Genomic DNA, 25,620 nt, shown 5'->3' with positions numbered 1-25,620 from the left:
CCTTGCCCCGGTTCCAGGACCATTTTGTTCCTACCTGGGACCCGCATTGGGATGCGGCGCTGGTCCGGCCCCAGCTGTCGCCATTCTCGGCGCCGTTTCCGACCCCATTTGTCCCTTCTCCGGTTCTGCCGCCGTGACCGGCCCCTCCTGCCTCGGAGGCGGAGGAGAACTGGGAGGGGCCCGAGGACCCTCTTGCCCAGGAATGTGACTCAGAGCAGGATTGGGTGGACTACCTGGAGGATGCAGGCGACCTCGATGTCTCTTCTGACCCGGGGTTTGCCTCCCCCCGCCTACGATGGAGGAAGGTGCTTCCTACACGATGGTGCTCCGTCGGGCTGCTGAGGCCCTTAACCTCGACCTCCCCACAGTAGCCCTCAAAACTAACCTCCTCAGCGAGGTGCTCCAGATGGCGTCTACTTCGTCCGAGACGTTGCTTCCCTTCAATGACACCCTTACCGAGGTACTCTTGGGGACTTGGTCGCGGCCGGCCACGGGGGCCCCTGTGGATAAGAATGTCGCCAGACGTCACCGCCCGGCGCCTGGAGACCCAGCCTTTCTGACCACTCATCCCACGCCTGAGAGTCTGGTCATCCAGGTCTAGACGTCGCAGATAACCTTTCCCAAGGCCCTCCGGATAAGGACTCTAAGAAACTGGAACAGTTAGGCAAGCGGTTGTTCTCTTCTGCCAGCTTGGGGCTGCGGTCGGTGAACACTGCCTGCTTATTGGGCCGCTACTCACACACAGTATGAGATACTGTTGCTCAGGTGTTGCCTCAGTGTCCTGAGGAGGCCCAGGCTGTCCTTTTTCAGGCGATTGCTGAGGGTAAGGATTCAGTTAAGTTCGCCATTTGGTTTGGTTTGGTTTGGACACCGCCGACTCGTTGGGCAGGGCGATTTCTTCTACTGTGGCACTGCGACGCCACGCCTGTTTGCGTTCGACTGGGTTCTCGCCCGATGTCCAGAGCTCGCTCATGGACATGCCCTTTGATGCCATCCATCTGTTTGGCGATAAGGCCGACAGTGCGCTGGAGCGCTTTAAGGGCTCACAGACCTCAGCCAAGTCCTTGGGTCTTTCTGCGAAGAACCCTGCCACTCCTGGTTTTCGTTCCTTTCGTGGCCAGGGCAGAGGCACCCAGGCTCGTTCCTTCCACAAGCCTGAGCAGAACCAACCTCAGTGCGGTCCTTGTTGCGGCTTCTGCAGGGGCGGGTCTGGGAATCACCGTGCGGGTCATTCCACCTCCACCCCCGCTGCTCCTACCTCCAAACCTTCCTAGTCCGTCCTTCGTGGAGCACCCCACGCCGGTGGGCGGCAGGATCCGCCACCACCTCCCCCACTGGCGTGATATCACATCGGACAAGTGAGTGCTGCAGATAATCTGCAAGGATTACTCTCTTCCCTTTCACTCCTCCCCTCCAGCCACGCCACCTCGGTGTCACTGCATGTCGGGGGATCATTTGGTTCTTCTCCAGTAGGAAGTCACAGCCCTCTTGGCCAAGGGGGCCATCGAGTGCATTCCTGGGCAGGAAGTAGGGAGTGGTTGGTATTCCCACTACTTCCTGGTCTCCAAGTAGGACAAGTGGGCCTGCACCCCATCTTGGACCTTCTTGACGTCAATCGCTTCCTCTGGAAGGAGAAATTCAAAATGCTGACTCTGGTTCAGGTCCTGGCTGCCTTCGACCCTGGAGACTGGATGGTAGCGTTGGACTTGCAGGACGCTTTTTTTTACATCCTTGTCCTCCTGGCCCACTTGCGTTACCTGCGGTTCACAGTAGGCCAGGAGCATTTTCAGTTCGCTGTGCTCCCCTTCTGCCTTACCAGTGCCCCTTGGGTGTTCACGAAGGTGATGGCTGTGGTCTCCACTCACCTGCGCAGGTCTGGGGTGTCAGTCTTACCCTATCTCGACGACTGGTTGTTGAAGGCAGGCTCGACCCAAACAGTCATCAGCCACCTTCAGACTTCGGCCGACCTCCTGCATCTGCTGGGGTTCTCCATCAACGCGCCAAAGTCCCTCTCAGAAGCTCCCCTTCATCGGAGCGGTTCTGGATTCAACGGATTCCTTACCGCCCCACCCATCCTCCCTGTTCTGCGAACTGATTACTAGGGTTGAGGTCATCCCTTTCAGGGCCCTAGTTTTATGCACCAATGGTCAGTATCTTGCATGACTCTGCGTTTCTGGTGCGGAAAGTTGTGTACAGAACTGACCTCAGCTCGCATGGGTGGGGCCTAAGTATTCTCTGTGAAGTCATCTCGGCGCTTATGACGCCAGTGACGGACACGGAGCCGCAGGACACCACCTACTGACGCGCAGGGGTACTGCTAAGCAAAACTTTCCTGATCCAGTCTGACACCTGGAGATATTCTAAGGTAAGGAATCTATCACTAACTTTTGTCTCTTACAGATATATCGTTACACAAGTAGTAACTTGTGCTACAAGAATACCCAAAACGTGAACTCCCTTTCACCACATGATATAAATGTGAAGTGGTATTAATCTGCTAAAATGTGAACACCAATATGTATCCACACCATAATCTGCAAGAAAACCAACCTCTATGTCATGCATAAAATAAGCCTAATCCTCAATTTAACACAGTGAACTGAAACGATCAGCTGATCGACAAACTTCATGCGCTAACCCAGGTGAAACAAATCCCATTCCAACGTGCCGTGAAATTGAAAACCATACATATGCCCCTAGGACAACTCTCAAGAATAGAAATGGACAAAATGCATGTACTTTTTACAATAACAATGGTAACATCAAAGATGAACTGTGTTGCTGCTACTTGTGATGTTCTTTTCATCTATAATGTACATCAGGTCACCTGATTTGGGAATGCAGATATGACATACATTTTGATACACTGTGAAGAATCTGTTATATCCCCAGATTGTTGTTTCAACAAGGTTATAGGGCACCGTCTTCTTGTCACAGATGTGACTCTTCAGACTTGTATCTCTCTCATGTGTTCGCTGATTCACCTGCTATGAAGAATAACAGTGAAGCGGTCTTTGGCATCATCTTTGGGCTTGACCTCAATACTGAAGCTGCAAGTCAGTGCTGCGCACTGCTGATTACCTCCATGAATTGTCAGCCGCCTCCACCTTGCCAGGGTATGGCTAGACAAAGATCACTCAACTCTATTGCACTGGCTCATGTGAATATCTGTGTGTTTTAGTCATGAACAAACCATGGTTAAGGCTAAAACACCTGCCGTTCGTTTAGGAACAAGTAGTTACGTCTGGTTGGTTTTATGTTTGAGATACCAGTACAGTTTGGGTCCATGTCTTCTTTGCCTTGTTTCCCTATCAGACATTTATGCATAGAACAGAATACAATTTGATGGTATTCATAATCAGTCTCTCATGTACTCTAAATTGTTACCTATATTGATGCACCTATGTGACATCCAAATTAAAAATAGGTGATTCCATATACGCTCTGAAGTGCTCTATTCGGAGACCACATAGAGAGATGTATAACTTTGTTACCTGCTCCAATTGTGTCCAAACACTGTTTTGCCTAGCCTGAATACTGAGCGCTTTATGCAAATTTTTTTCCTGAGAAGTGGCTATAATAATTATTTTTACACAGTTCAATAGCTCGCTATCATTCTGGTTACATATCAGAAGCTCTTTTAGCCCCTTTTGTAGGATCAAAAAATGTGTTTGGCCCACTCGGCATTATCATCATGGTGGAGATTGTTTAAAAATTGTTAGGGCCCCCAAAATGTAACTTTAAAATGTTTCCCATTCAAACCTCCACCGTACCTCCACTGTACATGGCTGTATAGGTGTAACTTGAAATGTCTGCAATGAACCTGAACAAAATTTGCATTCGGTTAGGTCAAACTCTGATCTATTGACTTATAAAACGATGGTCACATTCAATTTATCAGAGATAAGTACATCCTTGTGAGGTAATTTTATCTGTTTTTGTTTAGTTGAAACCACAAGAGGGCAGCAACAATATATAAAAGTGTGTCACTTACAATACCATTGAAATTCTCAAAAAATGCATTTGTAGAGGTATGTAAACGTTGATGAGCATCGAAAGTCTCATTATTTACCATTTAAGATACCTTAATAACCATAACCCCAGTTCTGGGCTCACACAGGCATCCACTACGAAAAGCCCTCATTCATATACAGTGCCAGTGTTGTATCTGTTGAGGAGTGTTAACTTTTTGTAGAGTCCTTGCCTGGTGAATTGTTTTGACATTTGTTTGTCAGAAAGACTCCCTTTTTTCTAGCATGTGGATATTTTTTGTAGTTTTCAAAGCATTGAGCTGCTGATTTATAGATTTGTGAGTAGCACATTTTTGTCTTCAAATGGGCATGACTGTGTTATCGTAAGTACTGGGTGGCATATAAAGAAATGTCTTAAGCAGTAAGCATATGGAACTTGGTGTAGAAACCAGCAGAGAAAGAGATTGGGTTTCGCGAGAGTATCACAATCTTATTATGAGTGACAGTGGTCATTTCCATGTTGATCTTGTTCTAAATTACTGCAGTGACTGCAATGATTCCCTTGAATACATTGCCCATCCTTTTCATGCACATTATTGCATAATTGACCAGGCTTAGGCTGTCCTCTTAGGGTGCTCGATTGATAGAACCTGTTCTTATTTTTATATGCCAAAAAACACAAAGGGCCTTGACTCTCAACTCAGCAAGGCTGAGCCAAACTTAAATAATCAAACAACACAATTGCCAGTGCTGAGAACCTCTATTGTAAGCTGCCAATCAGAAAAAAAATGGTTGTGATGAAAGTAACATAAAAACCTGCTTTATGAATTGCAACATATGAGTTTTTTAATACTTCTTTTTCAATTCTTCAATTTTTTAAACATAAATTTGTTTCGTGCCTGGAAATACAAAAATATTTATATACATATTATATACAAAAAAGTTAACACAACGAATATACACTTACACAATTTGACAATTCAGACACTCTTGGCCGTTCAATCATCCAAAACCATTCAAACAAACATACATACAAAGACTGATCTCGGTGTCAATAATACTTTAAACATATGAGCATGGAAAGAAATCCTTCTCGTTATCATCCAATGTAAAGTTCTTTTCTGGGTTCAAATCAATAGAGAATAGGAATCTCTTGCTATTCACAAACCACCGTTGTGAAAAAATGTTTTAAATGACCCGAGACCGGGTTGGTCGACTCGTTTCAAACCCCGCCAAATACCGGGGTTCTCCTCAGGACCAATATTGTCACTGAAAAAACAGAAAGACATGACTTTAGGACTCTGATCTGGACTAAGAGACTAGAAACAGCCCTGTCCTACACATGAGCAGCCTCATCCTACCTTTCTGGATGGGTCACAGATCCAATTTCAAAAAAGGTTGTATCTCCACTTGAAGCGCGCGCGGGGGCTAAAGAAAGGAAAAGCACAAACACACGTTGCATTTAATCACTGCTTTCAACAACTCTGTTACCTGCACCCAACTGCATTCTCTGCGGTAAGGCTTACCCGCTGTCTCAATCTCCGTTAGTCTCTTGTTTGGCTGACAATGTTGCCGAAGACGGATCGCGACTGAATCTGTTAGCTCCGCTGCGTGGAACAAACGAGACGTGTTACAGACTCGTCATGCGGTGAAAAATACCCAACTGCCCTGTCTACACTTGTGGAAGCCAAGCAACACATACCGTTATCCACAGTTTTAGGCGCTTCTGACGGGAAGGCTCAGTGCTTCACCCTCATTCACTCCGACGTGGTGAATAACGCGGAAGTTACTTCCTGGTTAGTTAAAGAGTCCCGTGTGGTAGTTCTGGGTATTTTCGGATACATCTTCATCGTCGGGGAGTGAATCTGATAGTACTGCCAGGCCTCTTCAGAATAGAAAGGGTAATCAACCAGAACAGCAGCAACAACAACAAAATCAAACGCCTTTTTTAGGGCAAGGCCAACAGAGAGGCAGGGGCCGGACGCGCTTTGCCCAGCCATGGGAGATGAGGACATGTCGGCAATTCTACAAGAACTAGACAAATCACCAATTTTTAACTTATCTGACAGGATCTTGACAACAGCAGAAACAGCTATTTTGACCAAAGGTCTCAATTTTGTTCCATCTAGACCAACAGACTTCGTCAAAATGAAGTTGGAGACACTAGAGTTTTGTCGCAAAATTCGGTTAAAAACATTTTTTCATGAACCACAAGAGAATCAACAGGCAGAGGTAACTGGCCTTAAGAGAAAATCTACGTTCTGCCCGACAGGGTCTAAAATTCCCAAGGAAGTACTGACGTTTGAACGTACTGTACTATCAGGAATATCTGCACTAGAGAAAAAGAAATGTTATGTTAAGTACAACCTACCGAAAGTGGAAAAAGACGCCTTATTGACTATAAAGAATGACAAAACAGTGGTCGTTAAGCAGGCGGATAAGGGAGGAGCAGTCGTGATTTGGGACATCAATAAATATAAAACTGAAGTCCACCGACAATTAAATGATAACAAATGCTACAGACGCATTGGAAAAGATCCTACCATGGAACTAAAAAATCATCTTTTTTACATGATCCAAAAAGGCTTTGACCAAGGCTTCGTAGGTCCAAAGGAACTGGCATTTTTACAAAATAAAAACCCCAGAACTCCGGTGTTTTATGTGCTGCCTAAAATGCACAAAAATGAATCCAACCCGCCAGGCCGCCCCATAGTTTCAGGCTGCGAGTCTCTCATCGAACCAGTGGCGAAGTATATAGATTTCTTTTTGAAACCCTTTATAGAAACTATTCCAGCACATCTTAAAGACACCACGGCCTTCCTTAACAGAATAGCGACAACCCGGTTTGACTGCAATAAACAACTTTTAGTCACACTAGATGTTGTCTCACTTTATACCCAGATCCCGCAAGAACAGGCTCTGGAGACACTGACAGTCTTTCTGGACACTAGGGAAAGACCAATGAGAGTACCGACGGACTTCATCCTAGAACTGGCCTCCTTTGCTTTACAAAAAAATGTCTTCACCTTCGACTCTGAGTTTTTTTTACCAAATAAAGGGGGTAGCGATGGGATGCCCCTTCGCACCAGAATTGGCTGTGATGTTTATGGGCCTTTTCGAAGAAAAATTCCTATATAACAATAATCCCTACAGTAATTGCATATCTAGTTATATGCGATACATAGATGATGTGTTCCTCATCTGGACGGGAGGACATGAACTGAACAAATTTGTTGGTTGGCTTGACTCGAGGACTAATGACATCAAGTTCACTTGCACGGCATCTAACAAATCCATCACATTTCTGGATGTTAAAGTGGAGCCTCATGAAGGGGGCTTAAGTACCACCTTATTTCGCAAAACCACAGACAGAAATAAAGCCTTACACTACACAAGTAACCACCCACGTAGTCTGAGACAGAACCTTCCGTTCGGACAATTTCTTAGGATTCATAGAAATTGCTCAGGGAAACAGGATTATTTTGAACACGCTGGCCAACTAAAGGATCGCCTCATCCAGAGAGGTTATCCTAAAAAACTGTTAAAAAACTCTCTTAAAAGAGCGCGGTGGATACCACGCGAGACATTGTGGGAGAAAAAAGTCAAACCAGATTTGAAAAGATTAGTTTGCGTCACCACCTTTTGCCCAGCAGCAAATCAACATAAAAAACTGATCACGTCCAACTGGCATCTGCTGAAAGATCTTCCCGAGGATTTTACAGCTCCTCCACTATTTGCCTACAAAAAAGAAAAAAGTGTGGCTAACCATATCGTGAGGGCTGCCCTTCCAATTGAAAAAGCCCCCACATTGAGAAGCCTGTTTGGATTAACTCCAACAACAGGACATCATAAATGCTGCACCTGCATGTGTTGTGATGATACAATGGAAGATTCGGTTTTTACTTTTGATAACATCCACTGGAAACACAAAACTTTTACCAATTGTAAGACCCGAAATGTAGTCTATGCAATTGTCTGCCCTTGCCCTATGTTATACATAGGAAAAACAACGCAAGAAGTTAGACATCGAATAACACAGCACAAATCGAGGATTCGGCGAGGCATTGAGAATGCCCCACTAGTCAACCATTGGCTGGGCAAAAAGCATGAGCAGAGTGACCTGAAATGGACAGTTCTTTCCAAAATCGAAAGGGACCTACGTGGAGGGGACTTGGACGCAAGGTTAAGCCAGCGAGAAGCGCTGTTAATTATGAAATTTAACACTGCCATAAGGGGACTGAACGAGATTTCAGAGATATATAAACCTAGTAGCTAGAGCATTCCTTCCTGACTAGTGCCCCACATTCCAGGACGTCTGAATTCACTGAGGCATTTTTCCTGAACCACATTTCCGAGAACTGAATTTACTGAGGCATTTTTCCTGAACTACATTTCCCAGAACTACCACACGGGACTCTAACTAACCAGGAAGTAACTTCCGCGTTATTCACCACGTCGGAGTGAATGAGGGTGAAGCACTGAGCCTTCCCGTCAGAAGCGCCTAAAACTGTGGATACCTGTATGTGTTGCTTGGCTTCCACCAGTGTAGGCAGGGCAGTTGGGTATTTTTCACCGCATGACCAGTCTGTAACACGCCTCGTTTGTTCCACGCAGCGGAGCTAACAGATTCAGTCGCGATCCGTCTTCGGCAACATTGTCAGCCAAACAAGAGACTAACGGAGATTGAGACATCAGTACCACAGCGGGTAAGCCTTACCGCGGAGAATGCAGTTGGGTGCAGGTAACAGAGTTGTTGAAAGCAGTAATTAAATGCAACGTGTGTTTGTGCTTTTCCTTTCCTTAGCCCCCGCGCGCCCTTCAAGTGGAGATACAACCTTTTTTGAAATTGGATCTGTGACCCATCCAGAAAGGTAGGATGAGGCTGCTCATGTGTAGGACAGGGCTGTTTCTAATCTCATAGTCCAGATCAGAGTCCTAAAGTCATGTCTTTGGTTTTCAGTGACAATATTGGTCCTGAGGTATTTGGCGGGGTTTGAAACGCGTCGACCAACCCAGTCTCGGGTCATTTAAAACATTTTTCACAACGGTGGTTTGTGAATAGCAAGAGATTCCTATTCTCTATTGATTTGAACCCAGAAAAGAACTTTACATTGGATAATAACAAGAAGGATTTCTTTCCATGCTCATATGTTTAAAGTATTATTGACACCGAGATCAGTCTTTGTATGTATGTTTGTTTGAATGGTTTTGGATGATTGAACGGCAAGAGTGTCTGAATTGTCAAATTGTGGAAGTGTATATTCGTTGTGTTAACTTTTTTGTATATAATATGTATATAAATATTTTTGTATTTCCATGCACGAAACAAATTTATGTTTAAAAAATTGAAGAATGGAAAAAGGTATTAAAAAACTCATATGTTGCAATTCATAAAGCAGGTGTTTATGTTACATTCATAACAACCATTTTTTTCAGATTGGCAGCTTACAATAGAGGTTCTCAGCACTGGCAATTGTGTTGTTTGATTATTTTTATATGGATGGCTTGCTCCAGTCTCCTTGGTGGTATAGTAACCCACTGCTCATCTTCCAAATCTTGTTTTTCTTTTTCAGAATAAGGAGAAGCTGGAAAAGCTACGCGGACAAGCGGAGCAGTTTTGCAATCGCCTGGGCCGGTACCGCATGCCATTTGCATGGACAGCCATTCACCTCATGAACATAGTCAGCAGCACCGGCTCCCTGGAAAGGGGTGACTCGGACTCTGAGAATGGTAACGCAAGCCAATGGTCTGAGTCCCAGTTTGGTACTGTCAGGCACACAATCTTTAAAAAAAATGTTTATAACAATTGTATTAAATTGAAAGCACAGAGTCATCATTACGATATTATAGTACATAGCAAATATGGTGAATAACAATACATCAATAGTCTTGTCGCCCAGACCCGACAGTGAAAAGATTATTGGTTCGTTTGTCTGCGCATCGCCATGTTTTCCGTTAGTGATGTACAAATCTCTCCCCTAAAGTTGTTCCACTTCCCCCATTTTCTGTCCCACTTCTTGGGGCAGCCTCATAGTTTGTAGACCTCCTTCTCTGCTATCATACAGCGGTCAATCTCTGCCACCCACCCTATCGTGGAAGGTCTTTTATCAGAGCCCCATAGCATGGCTATGGCCCTCTTTACCAACAGGTACCCCAATTCTACCCACTGTTGCTCAGTTTCTGTCAAATCTGTGGGCTCCCATATATTCAATATTCCAAGCCTTGGTGACAATTGGAGCGGTTTGCCCAGGGTGTCCCTCATTTTTTGGGTTGTGTTGTTCCAGAAAGAAGGGGGGTATCTCGGGACAGTCCCACAAGACATGGAGGCACACAATCTTACGACAAACAGGGACCTCTTCAAATTCGCATTACTCTATAACAGGGACATGTCACATTTTAGCACTACACAATCAATTAATCCAGTCCAAACAACTCTTTGTATACTTGAGAGAATTGAAGTTGGATTTATACCGTCTAATCAGCCGCGGCTGGTAGTGGGAGTACCTGCCGGGCGGTGACGTAGGGAGGGGGATGGGCAGGGTGGGGGGTAGTAATGTATGGATTTTGGACTTTAAAAGGTAAGTAAACATATAAATAAATAAAACTAATTTCGTTGTGTGCACTGCATCACCAAATGCTATGCAGTGCGCGCAACATTTTTTAAATTTATTTATATGTTTACTTACCTGTTGAGGTCCGTAAACCATACATTACTATCCCCCACCCTACCCCTCCCCCTCCCCACGTCACCGCCCTGCAGGTAAACCTACTACCGGCCGCGGCTGCTTCTCTTGTCATTGGTTGTAGTTAAAGTGTTTCAGTGACATGACAGGCTGCTGAGTGCATGAGAGCAGTGTTTAGACGTAGACAGAAATATACTAGTAGCAAAATTGTAACCATACATTAACCTAATACACAACAATGGTGAGACCGCATCTTATTTTTTTCAGTTATCGAAGCTACCTATGGATCATTGTGTCTTGTTTTGTAAGGTATATCTGGAGTATTGTGTACTGTTCTGAAGGCCATGTCTCTAGTGCTGTCTAGCTGAAATGCAACAGCTGGAGGGTGACAGTTATGTGCTAGAGGTATTTGCCATTTGTGGTGACCACATCTGTGGTATTGCTTCACTCTCTAAGACCATTTCTGGAGTGCTGTCCCCAGTTCTGGAAGCCACAACTTGCGTATTGTTCTCAGCCCTAGGGTTGCCAAATGGAGCAATATTTTCAGTACTGAGGAAGCATCTAAATTTGGATCCTTCATTTCAGCATCAAAAGAATTGTCTTCCAAAACCTTGAAAAGTTACAGTCTGGTCATTATTTCTAAATCGGTTACTAAATTCTTATGTAATAAACTTTACAAGTTATTTCTGTCTGAAAATGTTGCTTCATTCTGCTTTCTCAGAACTGCTGAATTGCTTTTTACAAGTCTCTTCTCAGGGCATCCCTAGGCTGAAGACATTTTTGAGCTTTTTTATTCTCTCAGCATGGCCTCAGGCCAACTAAACTGCGGCCCAAGCCAAATTATTTGTTTGTGATGAAAAACAACTTTAAAAAAGTGCCCTGACAAATCTTTATTCACAAATCTGTTTCCTTGAAGTTTTCCAAACGAATGCCATTGCCAAAACATAGAATTCATCTTTGTGTCCTGCTTCATGTGAAAAAGTCTCAGAAGTTCTATTTTTCAGGATTCTACAGATCTCTCGACTTCCTTTTATTAGGAAACCTCTTAACCCCTGTATTCTTTTTTACTGTCAACCCTCTGTTGGTCCTATATTTGGGAAGAGCGGTCCACCTCCTTTTCTGTTGTTTTCATTCCTATTCTGAAGTTGCTTCCTCCCTTTTCTCTCAACTATCAGTTTTGTTTACCAGTTACCTCTACCCTTCCCGCACTAATTGTACATACCATCTAGTACCTCTGCCACTACCTAAGCACTACTACTGCTAACATTTTCACTCCCCAAAAGTTCTACCTCAGTGGCTTTTGTTTTCGGAGGTATGTGTTTTAAGTCATTGTAAACTGTGATTCTGGAAGCGTTTTGTTCATCCTGGAAGCTCAGTTTTTGTCTGGCTGTGTACATTAGGTATCTGTCATGGGTGTGTTTTATGCAGTGTCTCCCCTGCACTTGTGAAATAAGACTTCAGTTGCATGTGTATTAATGGAATGTTTCATGACTCTTGGAAACCCTAGCTGCAATACAAGAAGAGGATGCTTTGTAGCTATTTTCCAAAGGTGAAATATTCTTCGGGGATGTGTCCTTAGCCATTTCGCATCTTTCTCGTCACAGAGCGCAAAGGAACATGGAATGAACGCAAGAGAAAGATGCTGGAGGTTAGCAGCTCAAATGATGAGATGTGCAGCTTCTCCACATTCAGGCCAGCAACACTGACGGTCACCAACTTTTTCAAGCAGGTAAGGAAATAGTCTGTCCTCTTCTGCTCCTCCTCTTCCTTTCGGATTCCTAAATGTCTCAGGCACCATGAGAGGCACCTATCTTTCTCCTTACTTATTTTCATACTCTTCAGATTTCATTGTATGCTACTGTCTTTCTTTTTGTGTATTACCATATCATTCCTTGGCTATCGCATCTTGATTTCTCTTCAGATGCACCCGTGCTTGTTCTCCCTGTCAATATTTCCACTTTTACATGTACTTTTTTATCATCTCGATCTCTCTCTCACAGTCTTTTTCCATCTTTGTCTTTCAGGTTTCTCGATCATTTCTCTCTCTACTGTCTCTTGCTCTTTTACATTTCTGTAGGAGGCTGGCTTAGTATATCGTGCTCACTTATGTAAGTGTAGCACCTTGCACTAATCCAGACAACCCGTATGGTGATTTTAGTGGTCTTAGAAAACCTTAGAAAGCTCTCTAAGTTCTAGCTGTGGAGAGCAGTCTTCAGGCTTAGTGCAGAAGGAGTGTAAAGCAGCTTGTTTTACTAGTACTCAATCTTATGGTATAGGTTAAGTGAAAAGTAACCACACAGTGTAGTTATACATATATGTATCTATTATAAACACTCACTAACATAGTGCAATATCTCCTGCCCGAAGATACAACCACAATACACTCAATACTTAGATCATAGACATGTAAGTAGCACAAATACACAGTGGTCTCCTAGGGCAGACCAAACTATATACTAAAATAGTGGAATGCGAAGCACGACCTGAGTTGAAATGGACCCAGGACACGTAGAAGATCAGGGAACCCCAGGATCCACCGAATGTGAGTATCTGGGAACCCCACCGAGGTCGTGTGCAGAATTGGAACACGACTGCCATCTCAATACAAGCCAACGGGTAAGTCGTGATTGCAGTTTTAAGGAAAAAGGTCCCTTCCCAGCGACCCTGAAGAAACCCTCTGGAAGATGGAAGGTTGGAGAGTCACACCACCCGTGGATACCCCAGTAACCAGGGAAGCCGGGGGCATAGGTGCGAGGTGATGTTGCAAACCGCTGTAGAACACAATGGAAGCCTACAGTGAAGATGCTGCTGTTGAAGAAGGCGAAAGAGTCCGGTGGAACCCAAAGGTGGATTCATGAATAGATGTACCTGTAATTAGAGGGGACAGAGTCTATGCCACTCAGGAGTGACCAGGAGGCATGGAAGACAAATGCCCACCGATGTCAGAGATACAGGAGAGTTGACGGTGCCTTTGAAGTTGCAGCTGTGCAGACCAGGTGGCGCTTTGGAAGACCAGGAGCCATTCACAAGCTGTCCCACGTCGGATTTCAAGAGCCAATGGGGCACCAACAAGCCTTGGCAATGTAGTAGTAGAAAAAGGTGCCGTGTTGGGACCAGCAAGGTCCAAGTGACTCACCCACGAGCAGGTAAGCCAGATCAGAACCCGAGCACGCAAGAGAGCCCACTGAAGTCAAGGAAGACCCTTAGGAGGACCCACGGGCTGAAGGCACAGGAGTCGCTAGAGGACCTCAAGCACCTCACCAAAGGATGAAGGCCCACAGTGCAGAGGATGCGGTGCAGGCGAAGATCTTGGCTGCAGGAGATGCTTGAGGCTGGAGCTTCTTGGAGCCCGAAGATCTCTGGTGAAGAGAGTCAACAAGCCTTGGCAATGGCAAGCCATCGCGGTGCACAGGGGTACTGCTTCAGCGGTTCCGAGGAGGAATACTGGCTTCAATCTTGCTGTAAAGACCGTGCAGGCCTCGAGGGAGTTGCAGAACCACCACCTGTGTTGCTGAACCTTTTGGAGTCTGTAGGAGCTCAGGAGCAGCAGACCGGTCAGCTTTGTTGCAGTGCCTGCAGATGCATGGGGAGTGACCCCTTCACTCCAAGGGAGATTCCTTCAGGTGTCTTGGATGTTCACAGGCCTTGTGAAGAACCTGTATGGAGCACAGCCACAGTCATTGCAGAAGACTGGCAGGACGACGAGGCCAGGAGCAGCAGGAGTCTTCCGAGTTGCAGTCTCTGTTCCCAAAGCGAAGTCCATAGTGCCCAAACGGTTTGAGTTGATGTAGTTTCATATCTGAATCTTGCCCCACAACGAATCTTGGGACCTATCCACAGGTAACTCCTTAAGTACCCTAAGGAAAGGTTTGGGACAATTCAGGAGTCCCTCCGAGAGGAGGGGCTGGACAGTGGGGAGGATACTCCCATGTCTTTTTTCCAGTTTTGCCCCAGAGCAGGAGCCAAATTCTCCTTGAACTGGTTTCTACTGTATACTGAGTATGCAAGGAGGGCAAAATATTTGCCCTTCAAATCAGTCTAGTGGCGCTGGCAAGCGCCCCCCCACCCAGTCCCAATGCACTAAGTCCTGTCTGGGGGTTGGTCACACCCCTTTGTGTCAGGAAAACTATTGTCCTGCCTTCCCCTGCTCGAGCTTGGCTCAGCAGCAGGAGGGCAAAATCGTGTCTCTGGTTGGCAGCAGCCATAGATTGTTGTCTGGGTCTAGAAGACGACTGGTACTGGGAGCCCTGAGGGCCCCCAGGAGGAGCTTTACACTGGCATACCTCTAACACCGTTTACAGTGTTGGGGTTTGAGTTAAACATGTTCGATACCAAACACAACAGGGTTCGTTACAGCCAGTTTAGAGATAGCCATTGCGTAATGTTAATGTTATTGATATTTCTAAAGCGCGAACTGCTACCCGAAGGTGCCCTGGCGCTACTTTTTTGTAAAGTTTGTTTATTTGCATTTTCAAAAGAAACCGCATACAGAGGGGGAAAAAAAGAACGAACAGTTAGACAAAATCACAGTTTACATATTCTGCGGTAGAACAAGGAACACATATCGATCAATAGGAGTATCCCCAGTAGCTAGTACATATCTAACAGATAAGCCATGTAATGCAGCCAAATCCACATCGCCATAACCACGCAATGACTACTGTAAAATAGGAATACACAAGTTGAAGGATAAATTGGTTCAGTTTATTCATGAGAAAGATCCCATCCACAGGAGAGCATCCAGCCAGCATCAAGACAAAGCTACAACTGACTCTTAACTAAAAGATAACATTCTAAGAGATGTGTAGAAGATTCCAGTGCTTCATGACATCAGCGCAGCTATGTCATGAAGCACAGATGGACACAGAAGCACGATGCCACACATCTCCCTTCTAACAACAAGAACAAAAGTAAAAAGATAAGAAAACAATAATAAAGAATTAAAACATAAATCACACAGTTACGTAGTCCTTTAAATACTCAGGAGAAAAGGATACTTTAGTGGACTTGCGAGGAAGTGAAAGAGGTTCATCTCTTTGAAAATCACGACCAGAAGAAGCCTCCACAAGTTCATCTCTGACCACCACCACCCTGTTCAAATTCCAGACTCGATGATCTGCAGTTTTGATGGCATTCTTAAAAACTTTGATGACACGAATAGGCTTCTTAAAAGTTGTAGAAAGAGCCTTATTATTTTTACAGGGATTCTTAACAAGTACCCAATCACCCACTTTGACAGGTGTGACCTTTACAGAATTCTTCACATCAAAAATCTTCTTCCTATTCTCAATTCTAGAGGATTCACGTAACATCCAATCATCACTCAAATCAGGAGAACTTGGTTGTAGATCATTAACCCATGCAGGCACCACCAGAGTATTCGCATTGCGTGATCTAAAAAGTTCAAAGGGGGTCTTTCCAGTAACAGCATGGGGAGACAGTCTATAGACTAACCTTGTTAAAAACATCTTCCCTCCAGTCTGTGCCAGCAGATTTAGCCATCCTGATGGTTTCTTTAAGAACACGGTTAAATCTCTCAACTATACCGTTCGTTTCTGGGTGGTATAAAGATGATTTTTTATGTTTAACACCTTGTTTCAACAAGAATTGTTCCATCTCTTTAGAGACCAACTGAGGACCATTATCTGTGAGGATGGTGTTAGGAATGCCCTCCCTTGCAAAAAGCTTGCCTAAGAAAGCCACCACATGTTTAGTCTCAATGCCACGAGTAATGGCGATCTCTGGCCACCTAGAAAAGAAATCAACAAGGACAAGAATATACCACTCACAACCAGCAGAAACAATAGGTCCCAAAATATCTAAGCCTACCTCTTTCCAAGGTGAATTTGGTCTATCCCTAATTACCATAGGTTGGACCTTAGGCTTTGCCACCCTCTCACTAAGAGCACAATCTATGCAATCCCTAATCTTACGCTCCACTTCCAAATCCATATTTGGCCACCAATATGATCTCCTTAAAGTCTCCTTCGTTTTCGAGACCCCCAAATGTCCAATATGTGCTAAAGACATAAGCTCATCCCGAAGAGACAAAGATGGAACTAGTCTAGTGCCCCTAAAAAGCAAACCACCTTGCTCCGAAAGCTGATCCTTAACATGCCAAAATTTTTCAAGCCCTTCATTAGATTTCGGTTTAGCCTTCCATCCTGTCATCAAGAGCTTGAGCACCTCCACAAGAACCAAATCTTCTTGTACCATTCCCAACCACCTGTCTTTATCAATGATAGCTTCCTCCACAACACAAACCATTTAATCATCTTCATCAAAATCTTCCTCACCACTAGTTTCAGAAATCGGAACAAGGCGAGACAAGGCATCCGCCACCTTGTTTTCCACTCCAGGTAGATATTTAACATCAAAATCGTAATCCTGTAAGCCAACAACCCATTTCGTGATCCTACCTGACACTGCATCAATCCCTTTTTTCTTCAAAATCTCACAAAGCGGCTTGTGATCCGTCCTAACCTCAAAGGTGGTTCCCCATAATAGATTTTTAAGCTTCTTGACCGACCAATAAACAGCAAGCGCTTCCCGCTCAATCACCGAATAGCGAGTTTCAGGTCCCTTCAAACTCCTTGACAAGAAAAGAATGACCTTCTCTGTCCCATCACACTTCTGCACAAGTACCGCACCTAAACCTTTCAAGCTTGCATCAGTAATCAAAATCGATTTCTCAGATGGATCAAAACTGCTCAACTTCGGGGCAGAGGCTAGTTTTCCCTTGATGACCTCGAACTCGTGTTGACACTTTTCCCCCCAAATGAATTCCACCCCTTTCTTCAATAAAGATCTCATGTTGGCACACAATGAAGCAAAATCTCTCACAAACTTGCTATAGTATTCAGCAAGGCCCAAAAAACTCATCAACTCTTCCTTGTTTCCAGGAGGAGACATCTTAGAAATGGTAGAAACCAGATTTTCCTTAGGTAAAATTCCTCCTTCAGTGATTGTGTGACCCAAATAGTCAATGGAAGTCTTTCTAAACTTGCATTTCTCTAATTTGACAGTTAGACCTGCACTACAAAGTCTTCCTAACACGGCATAAAGTCTAAGATCATGTTGTGAATCATTGACCCCAAACACCAGAATATCATCCTGATAGACTCTAACCCCTTCTAAGCCTCTCAAAACCCTCTCTAACGCCCTCTGAAAAACCGATGCGGCTGACACTAACCCAAATGGTAGTCGCACAAACCTAAAAGTGCCATAAGGTGTCACAAAAGCCGTTAAGTCCTTCGAACCTTCCTCCAACTTAATCTGATGATATGCGGACCTTAGATCAATGGTGCTGAAAACTCTAGCACCCTTAAGTAACATTAACATGTCCGCAATCTTGGGCAACGGATAATGATCTGTAACCACACATTTATTGAGCTCTCTTAAATCAACACAGAGACGGAGAGAATTATCCGATTTTTTAGCTGCCACAATCGGAGCAACCCATTCAGTCCCCTCTACTGTTTCTATAATCCCCCCTTCAACAAGCTTGTCAAGCTCAGCTTTAACCTCTTCCCTGGCAGCCACAGGTACACTCCGCACCTTGCAGCAAACAGGCACAGCATTTTTTTTTTAAATGATACGATGGCAATAATCATTCAAACACCCCAACTTTTCTGAAAAAACTTTAGGATATTTCATTTTAAGGTCAGTAGTGAAATCCTGAGAGACTAAGGAAACAGTTTGATATTTACAGAGAAAAGGCTCTTTTAAAACAATAGGTGGTGTCGAGTTTGGATCAAGCATTACACCGAAATCCTTGAGTGCAAACCAGCTTATTATGCTATCTCCTTTCTGAGAAACATAAATCTTAGCTTTAGCCAATCTATTCTTATAATTGATCATCCCTTCGAAAACCCCAAGTAATTTAATGGGTTGTCCACCATACCCAAAAGGTCTTATATCAGGGTGAGATAGTTCAAGCTTTTGTCCCAAATTGTTTAAAAAAAATTCTTTTGCTACAATGGTGATTTTTGCCCCAGAATCAAATAAAACTTTTGTAGGAAAACCTTCCACAAGAATTTCATCCGAAGGAGAATTCTTTGCCTCGTCAGCACTTACAGTCTGTATACAGATTTGACCACAATCCACCTGCTCATCTGAATTAGTTTCATTTCCAAAATCATAAAATATCTCATTCACTTTACTTTTGTAGTTTCTCCCTCTACAGCAGGTGGTAAAATGTCCTTTTCTTTTACATTTACTACAATATCCTTTCCAACCTGGACACTGTCTATCCGTAGCAAAATGCCCCATTTTACCACACCTGTAACATTTTACTTGAGAGAAATCAAAACTGTTTTCCTGTTTCTTATAAAGCATTTTGTTTGAACCATTTTCACTCTTAAACTCTTTTTGGTGATTTTCACCCACTTTCGGAGTGGATTTTACAACATTTACTATTTCTTTACTACCTTTGTTCTCACCATTTTTCTTTATGACTTCTACACACTTTATAGAATGTTCTATTCTCTTTGCAATAATAAGTACTTCATCTAAAGAAGGTTCGTCCTTTTGCCACAATTCCTCCCTTACTTTTTGAATGTGACATCCAAGCATGAACTGATCCCTTATATGCTCATCAAGACCCGCACCAAATTTACATGACGAAGCAAGTTTTCTCAAAGCTGTTAAATAATTCTCAATTGTCTCCTCCTCCATTTGTGCTCTCCGACCAAAATGATACCTTTCTAAAATCGTGCTGACTCTAGGAAGATAGTGTTCATCTAGCTTCGCAATACATATCTCGTACTCATTCAAACTAGCATCGTCAAGATCAGGAAGATGATCAAATACTTCCTGTCCTTCCGCCCCCAGACAATGTAAGAGTAAGGCTATCTTTCTTTCTGCACTCAAACTAGATCCACATACCCTTGCATACCTCTCAAACACTTTTCGCCATTTTTTCCATCTGATAGTTGGATCACCAGGTGAAGACAAAAAGAAAGGGGGAGCTGTTACATTTTGCATGTTGCTAGCAAAAACAAATAAACAAAATTTTAAGAAAACAACCAAAAACAAAAATAAATTTTTAGGGTCTAATGTGTGTGTGTCACAGTAGCAGGACACACAAAAAACAATCCAGTGAGAGTCTAGTGTGTGTGTGTCACAGTAGCAGGACACACAAAAATAGTCCAATGAGTCTGTCACAAAAGAGCGAAGAAGGATTTAAATGCTCGAGTTTAAACTAGAAATTCTCGAGTTGAAACGGGAGTCAGTACAGTACCTTCGACTTCACCGCTTCTTTTCCCAAAGTCGGAGCCTCGTAATGGAAGGTGAAATGATGAAAATGTAAATATTTCGTAACTTGCACCTCGAAGCAGTAGAAATACCAAGACAAGATGGCGCTCACGTCAGCGTCACTCCCAAGATGCTTTGCGGTACGCTTACGTCCTTCCCAGCAAGCCTTGCACGAAGACGTAGAGATGGAGCGAGCTGGATTTCGAAGCTCCGAAATAAAGAAGGCTGCTTGGACAAAGCGTTCTCGCTCAGGAAGAGCGCTCGCGATGACGTGAGGCAGGTAGACTTGTTTTTAGAAGATGCAAATAAACGTTGTGCCTAAATAGCGGTAAAGTGAAAAATCCAAAGGTCCCAAAATCCAATGGTGCCAATATAGGAAGTTTCGAGGCACAAGAGATGGTCACGTTGCGATTATTTCGAAAAATAAAGGTCTCCAAACAAAAAAAAAATAATTTCTTCAATTTCTTCTTACCATAACGAAATTAAAGTGATCTTCAAAGTTAAGTTGAATGCCACCGAGGTACCTCTTAAAATCTTCCATGTAGAGTCTTTGGAAACTCGAGGGAAATTAAAAAAAATATATATATATATTAAAAAAAAATATAGAGGTAGGTGTTGAGATCTTTCCTTGTTTCAAATCCCATCCTCGTCGCCAAATGTAAAATAGGAATACACAAGTTGAAGGATAAATTGGTTCAGTTTATTCATGAGAAAGATCCCATCCACAGGAGAGCATCCAGCCAGCATCAAGACAAAGCTACAACTGACTCTTAACTAAAAGATAACATTCTAAGAGATGTGTAGAAGATTCCAGTGCTTCATGACATCAGCGCAGCTATGTCATGAAGCACAGATGGACACAGAAGCACGATGCCACAACTACCATTGTGTGCAGTGGTTCCATACAACATAATTAATACCAGGACGCAGCCCTAGTTATGTCCTTTGGCCCAACGGAACCTGTGATGTCTGTGGGGGCATATCGTTTGGCTCCTGTAAAAGCTGCAGGTACGCTAGCAAGGGTTGCCAAATGTCCACGCCCTGGTGCTACTTGAAGTCCTACAAGAGTCCTGGTCGAAAGGGATAAAAAACAAAACCGGAAACTAGACGGTAAAGAGCCAAGTCTTCAAAGCCTTTCTAAAGGAAAGCAGGCTTGGCAAGGCTCGAAGATGCAGCGGGAGGCCATTCCATGCCTTGGCTGCACCAACCACAAAACTTCTTCCACCCCAATTGGCTTTTTTAGCAAAAGGCACAGACACCAGTTTAGCTTCTGAAGAGCTTAGACATCTAGTTGGTATATACCATTGGAATTACATTTTGAGATGGTTAGGCCCGGTTCTATAAAGGGCTTTGTGTACTGTACACAGAGCCTTAAACTGCACCCATTTTCGCACCGGCAGCCAGTAAAGCCTCCTGATCTCAGCTGAGATGGAGGCATGTTTTGGAGTGCCAGTCAGCAATCTGGCCGCTGCGTTCTGCAAAAGTTGTAATTTATTAATCAGTCTTTCCTGGATATTGACATATAGACTGTTACAATAACCCAGTCTGGACATCACTAAAGCAGTGATAACTGATGGCTATCTTTAGGCAAAGCTGGCATGATTTTCTTACAAGCTTTTAGAATGTAGGAGGTGGAAGAAACCACTGCATTCACCTGGTCCTTGAGGCTAAGTTTATTGTCTAACCAGATTCCCAAATTGTTTGCCTTTTGAAGAGGAGTGAGACGAGGACCTAGTGTGTCAGGCCAGCACACCGGGGACCAAAAATGGGGCGTCATTACTGTACAAAACTACCTCTGTTTTACTCGAGCTCAGTTTGAGACAGTTTTGGGCCATCCAGTTGCCCACCACTATGACGCAGTCATGAAATCTGGATGCCGTTCCCTGCAACTCTCCTGGCCTTAACGACACCACAATTTGGGTGTCGTCTGCATATGTGGTCAAATGGAAACAAAATGATTCAATCAGGGAAGCCAGTAGCGACACATAGATGTTAAAAAGTGTAGGGCTTAAGGACGACCCTGGGGGACCCCACATGGCAGAGAGTACGGTTTGGTTGAAAATTCGTCTAGGGTGACTGTCTGTTGTCTGTCTGACAGAAATGATTTCCATGCCGAGCCCTGTACTCCAATCTCTCACAGCCGGTCCATCAGCAATGCTTGATGGACCGTATCAAAGGCCGCGGAGAGGTCCAGCATTATCATAGCTGCTTTTCCTCCCTGATCAAGAATAGCTTTAATCTCCTCGGTAGATTTGAGTAGCGCAGTTTCCGTACTATAGCCACTGCGAAAGCCATATTGAGAAGGGTCTAGTACCTGAGCTTCTTCTATGAAGGAACTAAGTTGTTCATTCTTGATTTTCTCTGCGATTTTCTGCAGGAAGTTGGAGTCTGGATATAGGTTAAAATTATTCACATCCTTAGGATCTAGAGCTTTTTGAGCAAGGGCAGTATAGATTCCTCTTTCCACAGTTTGGGGAAATATCCTTCTGTAAATATCCTTCTGTAATGACGCATGGCCACTCTGTATCGTAATGGCTGATGCACTTACAACCCAGGAGAATAGACTCAGTGGGTTGTAGGGGTGTCCTGCTCATGCAGGGGCACCCTCACACTTATAACCGAGCAACCTGCCTTCAAAATTGAAAGGCCTGACTTAGGAGTGACTTATAGGTTTTAAGTTTAGTGACCTCAGATCTAAGTAAACCTATATCTCACTTGCACCAGCTTACACAGGTTGCAATGGCAGGCCTGTAGTCTCAATTTGATTGGTCTCCTATGGGTGGCATAATACAAGCTTCAGCCCATGGGGGACCCCTGGTGTACCTAAGCACTGGGTACAATAGTGGGGGGTACCCAAGTACTCACCATGTCCAATTTAGGGAAGAAGCACAGAGGAGGAATTTGGGTTTTTTGCTCATATCCTATGCTGATGACACTCACATTGTTTTCTCCATATAGAGAAATGATGGTTCCATTGGAAACAGATTTCAGAATTGCATGATAGCTGTCCATGAATGGGTGGATAGAAACTGCCTTAAACTGAACTCTGAAAAAACAGAGGTCCTACTGTTTGGACCAGAATCACAGTTTTGGGGTCCTGCAGTCTGTCCAACTACTATGGGTCCAGTTCCCCCTCCAGTGGGGAAGGCACACAATTTAGGAGTGATTATTGATACCAAACTTGACTTTACAGATTAAGTAATAAACTCACTTCTTCCACGTTCAACACCCTAATTTTAAAAAGTCCTAGTTACATTGTTAGTACTGTCTAAAATAGATTACTGTAACAGTTTGCTTCTGACCACCCCTAAATATAATTTAAACAAACTCCAGGTCCTGCAAAACGCCGCAGCCAGAATCCTTACTGAAAATCCCCAAATTCTGTTCAGTGGCTCAAAATCTGAAAGATCTGCTCTGGCTCCCTGTTAAACAAAGAATAACCTTTAAGGTGCTTTGCTTAAACTATAAAGCAATCCACAATCTTGGCCCGGCTTTCCTGAACCACAGTTTCAAACAGTATGTTCCAGTCAGGAAACTTCATTCAGACACTGCCAACTTATTGGAACAGCCTAGATTTAAAAAAGCATGATGGGGTGGAAAGAGCATTGTGATGGAAGCATCCAAAATATGGAATACACTTCCCGTGTGCATAAAAAATGAATCCAGTCTTCTTTCTTTCTGAAAGGCTGTAAAGACCTGGTTATTCAAATCTTGGTAACTCTTCCGGCAGTCTTGATTACACTCACAGCTGAAACAAAACAGCGCTTAGACGCCTCAGGGCATTAATGCAATATATAACTAAAATTAACATAACATAACAGAGACTTTGGTCCTGATTAGCAGGATCCCAGTCAGAATAGTCAGTAAAACATAAGGACATCAGCAAAAAGTGAGGGTGGCCATGAAAGCAGATCCTACTTTCTTACAATTTCTGTCCCTCCCTCTCTCCTCCTCTTTATCCAAACATAGCTATACATCTCTTTATTTCTCCTCATTTCTGTAAATCACTCTTGTCTCCTTTTGTCGAGCTCGATTCTGCTCTTCTCATCTCATTTATTCGGTATCTCTCCAACATTCTCCCTGTGTCTCTCCCTTGTTTGTTTCTCTTCGTCTCTCTTACTATTGCTCCCTCTCTGTGTTCCCTCTCTGTCTCGGGCTCAGAAACTGCGACAGAAGTATTTCAACAAAACACTGTATTGCAAGCACACACCTCACTCCGCAGATCGATAAGATGGAAACATGTTCTGTGTGCCCAAGGATATATTTAGCATGGGCTGAGTCCGACTACTTTTAGTCACTCACCAGTCTCCAGAATTATTTCAAAGCATCTTGGACAGAATGACACGTTTAACTGAGATATAACAAAGTAGTGCTTAAACAACCCTAAAAGGATGAATTTGGCTCTAAGTCTAATTGAATTTCTGCTGAAAATACATAACCTTTACAAGTAAGGATGATTCACTGAGAATGTGATCTTTGGCTTGATCTGGGCTGTTTCTGTGCTAGTCTGCTCCCAGGAATACATCGACATTTCACCAGCGTAGACCCAACTTACCAGGCTTGTAAGTGCACAATTATCGAGCAAGAGCCCTCATGTTGAGGCCTCCATAAAACTGTGTTGATTCATTTGAGAGAGTGAGATGAATAGAGGATTCCTTAATCGGAAATTGACTTTGGGGAAAGTATTTGTAGTCTGTTTCAAAAGAGCTTCCTCTTGCTTAGACTAGAAACTGAGGACCCCTTCACAAGTAGTTTGATCTCAACCCCAACGCGCCTACCTAAGGACTTCAGTAGGCCATCCTCTAACACCTACACTTTTTTTTGGGGGGGGGGGGAGGTGGGGGTTGGGAGCCAGTGTTAGAGACAGCATCTGCACTTGAACTTCTACGTTAATTTCTACCTGTCTACTCCAACCCCTTGAAAAGCACCTACTTTACCATCTGTGCAGAGTTTAACATTCCTCTCTTAGTAGAACCACCTAGCCCCTTTTGCCTTCAACTTGGCAGATAGTCAACCACACATCCTTCTGTAAGTGCTATTGTTATTCAACTCCATCCAGCACAGATCATTACTTAATTACATTGCAGCCGCCTCCTCAGTTCGGACACTCAATGCTGCATAATGGTTCCAGTCTCCTTATTTCTCCACCACATGGCACAACCTAGTCTGTTTCCCCTCACTCTCCACTCGTCATACCCTTTCCGACTCCAATGTGTCTCAGGGCCTTCAAGGGGAATGTAAAACAGGTTGGCCTTTGGCTAGAGGGACAGCTCACTGACACCCCTATTTACGCCATGCTCTAAAGAATCATTGACTCAGATTACATCATCACTCTGTGACTTATACCCATCCACGTTTGTACTGCCTTCTGCCGCTGTATCACTGTGGTCCAGTAAACATGTCTGAACTTGATTTATCAACTTGTAATGTACCTCAATCAAAGTGCTAAAACAGAAGTAGCACTATTGGGGAGGGATTTAAATGTTCTCTGCATGCTAGGCTTGTAAAATGGCATGCCGTATTCTTGGTGCGGAACCTCAGGGCAGAGAAAAGAAAGACGATCGCCAAGGTGACATTTCTTGTGCCGTTTTACCTTTGCAGATTGGTTTGTTAGTGGAGCTAGACCTTTCCTGAAGCGTTAAAAAAATTACATTGTACTTTAGTTTGGGAGAAAAACAATATCTTCAAAAGTGAAATGACACAAAGTACAT

At 43.8% G+C, this 25,620-nt stretch overlaps 1 protein-coding gene across 7 annotated transcripts in view; it reads left to right on the top strand.

The window, feature by feature from the left end:
* The window catches only part of LOC147748470 (dedicator of cytokinesis protein 7-like), a 476,862-nt gene that overhangs the window by 118,205 nt on the left and 333,037 nt on the right, over positions 1-25,620 (top strand). For all 7 annotated transcript variants that reach the window (XM_086962164.1, XM_086962156.1, XM_086962145.1 and 4 more), the window contains exons 11-12: positions 9,545-9,701; positions 12,259-12,383. In XM_086962164.1, coding sequence (XP_086818290.1) covers positions 9,545-9,701; positions 12,259-12,383 — 282 coding nt within the window. The remainder of the gene's footprint in view (positions 1-9,544; positions 9,702-12,258; positions 12,384-25,620) is intronic.

This window comes from Lissotriton vulgaris, chromosome 1_1, assembly GCF_964263255.1.
Source record: "Lissotriton vulgaris chromosome 1_1, aLisVul1.2, whole genome shotgun sequence".
NCBI classification, from domain to species: Eukaryota; Metazoa; Chordata; class Amphibia; order Caudata; family Salamandridae; genus Lissotriton; species Lissotriton vulgaris.
Note: the sequence above shows the minus strand (reverse complement) of the source record. Positions and strands in the feature narration are given on the sequence as shown.